This window comes from Hypomesus transpacificus, chromosome 11 (genome assembly GCF_021917145.1).
Source record: "Hypomesus transpacificus isolate Combined female chromosome 11, fHypTra1, whole genome shotgun sequence".
Classification (NCBI taxonomy): Eukaryota; Metazoa; Chordata; class Actinopteri; order Osmeriformes; family Osmeridae; genus Hypomesus; species Hypomesus transpacificus.
The window spans coordinates 18,149,536-18,158,411 of NC_061070.1; the positions used below are offsets into that span (position 1 = coordinate 18,149,536).

The window sequence follows — 8,876 nt, forward strand, 5'->3', positions numbered from 1 at the left end:
AACTGAACTTTTTTACCAGTCAAACTAAGCTTGTCAGAGGTGCAGCCTGTGGTGCAGATGGTGATTTTAGGTTCTCACAGATGGTGGTTTGTTGTGAAGCGTAGAATGCTTGCTCATAATTCAATGTATCTGCCAGGTACCTTGACAGGACCATATTTTATGCATTCACAGTGACTAGGAAATGTTGCAGGCTGTTGCTTATAGCTGAGAGGCTAATGATCATCTCTCTTGACAGAGGGACCACTCCTGGGGCTTTAGTGATTCAGGGAATGTACAGGTCGTAAATTGGTCATTATTTTTCACTGACTTCCCTGTATCAATACATGTGGATGATTATGGATATATGGACATATGGTATAGCTCTCCATCAGTCCCAACACCCACCAGAGCCCCAAAAAACTGTGTCCATATGTTACATGTCATACTATACAACCACACAGCCTTACACCCCCTACCCCTAGCAGCCAGGCAAAAAGAACGAGTCACACTTTCTTATACCAGAATGTTATATTACATTTCAATGTAATCCACAAGGATGAATCTGCTTGTACATTGTAAATTCCCAATACCATTGTTTGTCTTGTGCCTGTTGCAGATGCATTTGTCGGGGGAGTGATTGGTATCATCTTCGCCTACATCTGCTACCGGCAGCACTACCCTTCTTTCCTGCACACGGACTGCCACCTGCCATACGCCAGTCTCACCAGCTCCACCCAGATGCCCTCTGCCCAGGACGATGCCCAGCCCAGCGACAACGCCACCTCGCTGCCCCTGGAGGGGATGACTGAGGGGCCTGTATGACTTCCGGCTAGCCGGACCCCCATCGCCACCCTCACCCGGTCCCATGCCCCAGTCACACAGACAGACTGATTTAACACTTATACATTCCAGTGGACAGTACTGTACTCTCTCAGTAACGCCCCACCCACCCCTTTCTCTCTCTCTGCCTACATCCTGGTAGTTTGTTTAGTTGTTTCTGAATCAGCATAGGAGCCTGGGTGTGTACACGTGTGTGTGTCAGTGTGTGTGTCAGTGTGTGTGTCAGTGTGTGTGTCAGTGTGTGTGTCAGTGTGTGTGTCAGTGTGTGCGTCTGTGTTCCTATGGGACAACACTGTAGAGCAAAGACCGGGGAAAAGTCTTTGAGGAACATTTTGATTAAGGCTGTGTTCACACTTGACTTCGTTTTTCAGAATAAAGCGCTGCCTTCAGCATCTTTTTACATGCAACCCTATGGGAAAAGGGAAAAGGCGGACGTCTTTTTTAAATGCGGCCGCCTTTTAAAAAACTTCTAAAAAAACGCAGCACCTAAAGCCTTTGAGTTCAATTTTCTCAACTTTTAAAAAAAGCGCTGGGTGACTTCAAGCGCCTTTCTGACAGCTGACCAATCAGGACGAGGAGAGTAGGTACGTGTGTAACCTTTTACCTTAGTTACCAGGCTATGGCTCCTCAAACGCCAAAGCTAAAGCAAGTAACTGCATTTTATTCGCCATAGTAGCTAGCTGTCAATAAGTAACCAATGGAAAATAACGGATAATAATGTATGTCTAGAATGTATGATTACATACATTACAGAATTCTCGTCAGAAAGGCGCTTGACGTCACCCAGGGCTTTTCTGAAAAGGCAAAAGGCGCTCAAAAGGCGCTGAAGGCAGCACTTTTTTCTAAAAAAAGAAGTCAAGTGTGAACACGGCCTAATGCGATGTGAATAATGTCCTTCAAATCACCAGGGATGAATATATGATCACTCATGAGGATTTGTATATATCCAGTGTTCAGTAAAATAGCACACTGGAAGCAGCAAGTGGAAAATTAAGGAAAGACCTGCACACTGAAATAATGCTTCTCCTATTATAAAAGTTCAACCATGAACTGTACTGCACTGTATGCCTGAGAAACAGCAGCTCCTGCAGAGCAGAATGTGACCATCAACCACAGCCTGATTCCAGTGGGCTTCTCAATTGTTCTGACTGGCTTCACATTAGCTGCTGTAGTTGATCTGATTTCATCACTAGTGTAGTTGGTGTTCAGACTGCACAGCTGTCTGAAATGTCACGGCAAAAGGCAAGCTGACGTGAGATGTCACAACTTTGAATGATTCATTAGACACAAGTCACCACATCAATAAATATGGAGGGAGCTCAGACGACCATATCTAAATTGAATACAAGAACGTATCAGAAACCATTTTAATTCAGAAACGCATCTATGATCCTTTCGGACAGTGGCCCTAACCCATTTTTCCCCACCACTCTTCTTGAGAGCTGCTGGTTGTCCATGCCAACATAACTATAAATGAAACCCATTATTTGGTAGAAGCAGAAAAGAGAACCCCCCCTGTCTTGTCATCCATTCCTCTAGTTCTTTATCTGTGTCTCCATACTAGTTATTTATCTCTGTCTCCATACTAGCTGTGTATCTCTGTCTCTATACTAGTTCTTTATCTTTGTCTCCATACTAGTTCTTTATCTCTGTCTCCATACTAGCTGTGTATCTCTGTCTCTATACTAGTTCTTTATCTGTGTCTCCATACTAGTTCTTTATCTCTGTCTCCATACTAGCTGTGTATCTCTGTTTCCATGCTAGTTCTTTATCTGTGTCTCCATACTAGTTCTTTATCTCTGTCTTCATACTAGCTGTGTATCTATGTCTCCATGTTAATTCTTTATCTCTGTCTCCATACTAGTTCTCTATCTCTGTCTCCATGTTAGTTCTTTATCTCTGTCTCCATACTAGCTGTGTATCTATGTCTTCATGCTGGCTGTGTATCTATGTCTCCATACTAGCTATGTATCTCTGTTTCCAAACTAGTTCTTTTTCTCTGTCTCTGTACTACTTCACCCCCTAACCCTATCTGTCTCTGTACTATTTCACCCCCTAACCCCCTAACCATGGCTCTCCTGTACTGTGACTGAAACACTTTCTGCTCCTGACTTAATCCCCCAATTTGGATTCAAATTAAAGCTCAATGTGGGCAATCATCAGTGGCAAGTGTAACAAACGCAGAGGAAGACGATCATAAAGTCCAATCTTATTCAGCATTAGTTATCATTATGGGAGTGAGGCGGCACTGGGTTAGGGTTAGGACTTTAAAGCCTAAATAATATGAAGCTTCCCAATAATTGGCCTTGCATCTCCACCACACCTCAGCCCACACTGGCCTTCCAGACTAACTAGAAGTCTACAAGCTGGGCTAACGAGGGAGAGCTTTAGGGTTAACTATGCCATCAGTCATACTTGGGGCTGAATTGGAACACACTCATTTGAGAAACAATTTTGCGAGTTGCAGATTGCCAAAGATTTTTTAAGATGTTTTGCAGCAACCAAGAATGCACGGTATGTAATTCTTCATTCTGATAGCGAGAGAAGCACATAAGATCATAATAAAACACCGTCTTTCTGAAGCACAGATGGTTGTGCTCTGTGGTGGCTGAACCTTGCGGTTGCTGTAACATTAGATGGATGTGCACTTTGACCTCTGTCCTCAACCATCCAAAACACAGGGAAGAATGTTCATGTGTATGTAGTAAAAACCTGGCATGTGTTGCCTTGGCTCTGCAGACTCAGTAAATGCACCCAAGACGTTCCTATATTTATTAAAGCTACAGTATACTCCTGTATAGGTTGTTGGACAAGACTGTGTGCCTGTATGTTTGGGTGTGTGTGTCTATGGGTGTGTTAACCCCCAAGCCTTTATGGACTGTGCAATAACACAACAAACACATTAGAAATGAGCTCCTCCTGTCTTCAGTTTGGGAAGGTCTGTGCATTGGTGCTAAACATCATATACTACACACTGGGGTAGCTAACCCCTAAACCTGACCCTAAACCTAACCCTATCCCTACTTTCTGGGGTCCGGACTGTCCCACAGACACAGAGCTACCCAGCTGATGCACAAAGATCTACAAATACCTTTTTCAAATGTCAATAGCAATCCTGCCTGCTATGGAAGCAGAGTGCCAAGGCTGAAACCTCCACTACAGGATTCAGGGCATCGTTGCCCAATTGTACAGTACAATACCCTAGAACAACAGATGTCTTGCAAAAAAAGTACAAGAAATTGAACTTTCTTGTTGTCTATTTTCCCATGTAATATACTGTTGTTGATCAGTTATTTTTGTCTGCAAAAGTCTATTTTTCTCATGCAACATACTATTGTTGATCAGTTATTTTTATCTGCAAGTCTATTTTTCTCATGCAACATACTATTGTTGATCAGTTATTTTTGTCTGCAGAAATCTTACCGTGTTTAAAAGTATAAAGTGAAAAAAGATACCAGTATCTTCCTAGAAGAGATAGTGGATGCATTTTTATTCATCTGATATTCACAAGCAAAAATAGCTTTTAATCTTGAACATATACAATGCATCATCTTATCAGTATTCTGTCAGTATATACGATTTATATTGCACAAAATCAAATTATCTTCAGTGTTGCTCTCAAACGAACATGTTTTCATATTGAAAAAGGCAAACAAGCTTATGTTTAGAGTGTGACCTTGAAGGAGGCAAGAAGAAAGTATAGCAGCTTGTAACCATGGCATGCCAATACCATTTGTGAAAAGAGACTTTTGTATGGATATGCATGTCTGGCCTTGAAAACTCTTTTGGACTGTAATTTGCTATTTATTCACTTAATGTGTGACAATGAACTGCAGCTGTAATAAAATAATCTGTGTACACAGCATCGTGCCCTGGGGATTACTGGGAAATGGAGATTTCATCTGTGGCCAGAAAGATATTCTTCTACCAAACACCAGAAAATACCCTTTAACAAAGGATGTTCATTACAATAACTATTACTGTGGGATTTGAAGAGAAATGTTATTGTATTCTACCTGATTCTATGTTTCATGAGCTCCTGGGTTAGTTAGCAGTTTTGTGTTTTCATGGTTGGTGTCCCAGAGGAGACAGTGTCTGAGCTTCTTGCTCTGTGTTTCTAGTGAAGATGTTCTACTTTGATCCAGCTGTTTCCAATAAACATGTTATGAGTAAGATAGCAGCGTCAGTGCAGAAATTTGACTTTGATCAGATGCTTGGTTTAATGTGGGTGTGCATTACATTTAGTCTTTTTTTTTTTTCATTACATTTACATTTAGTCATTTAGCAAACGCTCTTATCCAGTAAGTACAGGGACATTGTCCCCGAGGCAAATAAGGTGAAGTGCCTTGCGCAATGACACAACGTCATGTTCCCCAGCCAGGAATCGAACTGGCAACCTTCAGATTACTAGCCCGTTGCCCTAACCTCTCAGCCACCCGACTCCCACAGTAGTGTTAGTAAGGTTGGTGTGGCTTTCCCCAGGGCTACTGGACTGTGATAATTAACCCGTTAAGGAGTAGGGTTGCACATATGTGATTGTTCGAATGCGGGTCTCACAGCGTAACGTTGCATATATGCGATTTCGAACATTCCAATTGAATATTTTCCGATGGACAAATCTATGCAACCAACGCTTTAGTATGGCTTCAAAAGGCTAACAAGTAACATGGTAGTAGCATTGCTACGAGTATTATGCTAGGTAACTTAGCCTGGAAGCTAACTAAAGGTAGCTATCTACCGTTTCTGAAAAATAACTTACGCTGTGGGGACCGTCGGAAATACCCTCTGAAATAGGTACCAGAATAAACAGTTCATTTCCAGATACGTTATTTTAATCTCCAAGAGGATGTTTAATCATGGTTTCTGACCTGAAGAGTTATATATTCTGGTATTAATCTGTATCACAGAAGTGTATACCTCAGTGTTATAAATCAAGTAATTGCACATTTACAAATTATTTGCATATTGAATTGGCATAAACATATTGTACTGCACAAAAAAACGATAGGCTACATAGGCTGAGGTCCTTTTTTAGACCTTTACTTTTTCAACAAAAAAAAAACAGACACCTTTTAAACACATCTAAATGTACTTTTTTGACCTTGTTTTAAATAAAAAGACTACTATTAATCATACATTATCAAGTAGCCTAACTTTTAAACATGGTTTTTGTGTCGGAAAAATGGAGGATAGATGTATGTATTTAGGTTTGTTTTACAATTGTAGACTACTGATAACAATCATATACTTTGATAACTATACTCCGATAATTTAGATTGAGATAGGCCATAGGCCTATGCCTAAACATTTGAAATCACAAACTACCATATAGTTATACGTTTAACGTAGGCTGTGGTGTGTATCAAATCATTGTTCATCATTGTTTAATGCATTAGGCTAAATGTTGTAGCCTATGTATTTAAGTTGATTTTCTATAAATGTAGCCTATATATTGACGCGATGAGAATAAGAAAATTAAAATGTCCGTGGTAAATCATTGTTTTCCCGTTGGGTCAGTGTTACATGAGCGTTTGGTTAAGCAACAACACGGTCCAACACGGTTCGGTGACAGTTAGCCTGCCCCGGACCAGGCTAGTTTTGAAGCATAAGTTACCATAGTAACTGAGTTTGAACTACATTAAGCTAGCTTTATGGAACCGAATTAACTAGAAATGAATCTGACTAACTGACATAAGTCTGGCTTATTTGGTAAACTCGCTTTATGGAATAGGCTTCTGGACTTTCTGAACTCAGATGAAAGACTGGTTTGTTTATTTCCCTCTTTCTCTCTCTTTTCACTAGGAAAAGAAAAGTAGGATTTCGTATAAAAGTATGAAAATAAAAAAGGGAAAAAAGTTTGAAAAAAGTAGGAAGAAAAAAGTATGAAAGAATAATAATTTATGTTTCCATCCATTTAATGATACAGTAAATCTGACTGCTCAAAGCAAATACAGTGTGAGTGTTTCATGACTGCAACTCAGGGCTTCACTGTCTGCAGTCAACAGTACTGATCCAGCTCAAAGGGACCTATCTCTGACCTAGATTGTACGAAATCAGTAGGATTCAACAGTGAGTGCTTTCAAGTCATCAGAGAGTCATGTGGAGATCCAGCGTTTGGTGTTTCATCAAAAGCACTTCCACTGGAAGGCCCAGACAGTTGTAGATTCACACATTCAAAAGTCGTTATCCATATGGTTTTTAATACATTCCTATCTATGATGTTTTATGATATCATATTTTTTGTTTCTACATTGAATTTCTGCAGGCTACAGTATCTTGTTGAATTGGTAAAGTCGGCCGGGGAAGATTTTGCATGTCTCTTCTTTTTCACCCATAAAGCTTGACTCGGGTTTGAGAGTAGAGACAAAAAGCTAAGACTCAAGCAGAGTTTAAGAACAAGAAGTTGATAAAAGTATAATTCAACCGACAGTCTCATAGTCGTATTTATTTTTCCTTTCTTTCTATAGCCTCACATCGGGAATTGAGGTCTGAAATCATCTCAAGTCATGTTTTTCATTAACAAAAGTTAAGGTTTTACTGGAACAAATTGTTATTGTGTTTGTGTTCTCCTTTAACATCTAGGTTGTTGGACCAGGCTGACAGGTGCGGATGCAGGATAAGGTTTGGGATACTTTGGAGAGTTGGACAGTTTCCAGGTGGCGGGAATGCATCAAGTTTATTTGTGTCTGCCCTCTTTCATGAAACATAGATATATAATTCATGTAGAAACTAATTGCCTGAGTAGACTAATTGTAATTCAGTGACACACTAAAACACACACACAAACTTATTAAAAACTCTTTGATGTGGGTATGATGTTGGAATCTGGGCCACGTAGTGACTGGAGAGTTCATACAGTCTGATGAGGGGTGCTGGTGGGTATTGGCACGGCCACCCTGCTTGGATTCTGGGAGAGCTACAGCTGGCACACCCTGCCTGGGCTGCCCCCCTTGGAAGAGATGCCCCCTCCCTCGAGACAGGAGCATGGCAGTGGGTTCTGCTGGATGCAGGAGGAGCTATGAATAGCCTCCTTGGAGATCTGGGTGGAGATCAGGCACAGAGTGGCTTCACTGTCAGACACAGGATGTTCCTTGCTCACTCCCTCTCTCCAGCCACCCTGCCCACTCGGTATCCTCAGGAGCCAGTGAAGCTGGATGGGGGGGATTCATGTGGTTCACGCCACATGAAACAGTCTAAATCTTGGGGTGATTAATTAATTTGCTCCTCGTTTTTACAAGGATAACATTTCGTACATCTATTGTAATTGTGAGTGCAGGAGCGTAACTATAAGGGGTGCAGCATGTGCGGCTACACCTGGTGTCGGGGCCCGCGCCCAAAGACATACACGCGTCACTCGACGGGCCCTCCCTTACTGTACTCCCTCTCGTATATGCTTATGTTCGAATACGCGCTGCTAATAAATACGCTGTAGTGTCAAATGTTATTTATACACCTAAAAAGGCAAACTTATCTCAGTCATGGTTGTTATTATTTTTAAAAGTAGCAATTTATACAAAAATCATATGCTTATCCTACATATACTATAGAAACGATCAAAAACTATTCAATGAAATTAATAAGTTCTTATATTCTTTGGTATTTTTGTGATTAGCAATGATGATTGCTGGGTAATATGTATGTTGTTGTCCAATGTCAAGTCTGTATTTGATCATGTGACGATACAATACGCTATAGTTTCACCGACGAAGGTCACGACAACGCAGTTCATTGAGCACAGCACAACTAAACCATCTGAATGCCATTTAAGCATAAGAGTGGAAGCAGAAAAAGGCAAGAGAAAAAAGAACAAGATGAGAAGGCGGCAAAGCTGCCGAAATTTTATTATTTTTTAACTAGACCATCAACTAGTCGCCAGCCCACGAAGTCCGCCACGGACGACCCCCCCACGGACGACCCCCCCACGGACGATCCCGACACGGAATTCCCCCTTGCTAGCAGCAGTGCAGCAGTTCAGCTGGGATCAGTATCGCTGCCCTCAGACAGGTAACCTACTTCTATTGTGATAGATATACATTTCAAGCCAAGTTATAGCCTAC

General features: G+C 41.2%; 1 protein-coding gene across 1 annotated transcript in view; it reads left to right on the top strand.

Annotated features, from left to right (window-relative positions):
- plpp4 (phospholipid phosphatase 4) overlaps positions 1-4,905 on the top strand; it is a 34,693-nt gene extending 29,788 nt beyond the window's left edge. The window contains exon 7 of the mRNA XM_047030190.1: positions 596-4,905. Within this exon, the coding sequence (XP_046886146.1) occupies positions 596-801 (206 nt within the window). The 3' untranslated portion in view covers positions 802-4,905. The remainder of the gene's footprint in view (positions 1-595) is intronic.
- Positions 4,906-8,876: the final 3,971 nt, after the last annotated feature.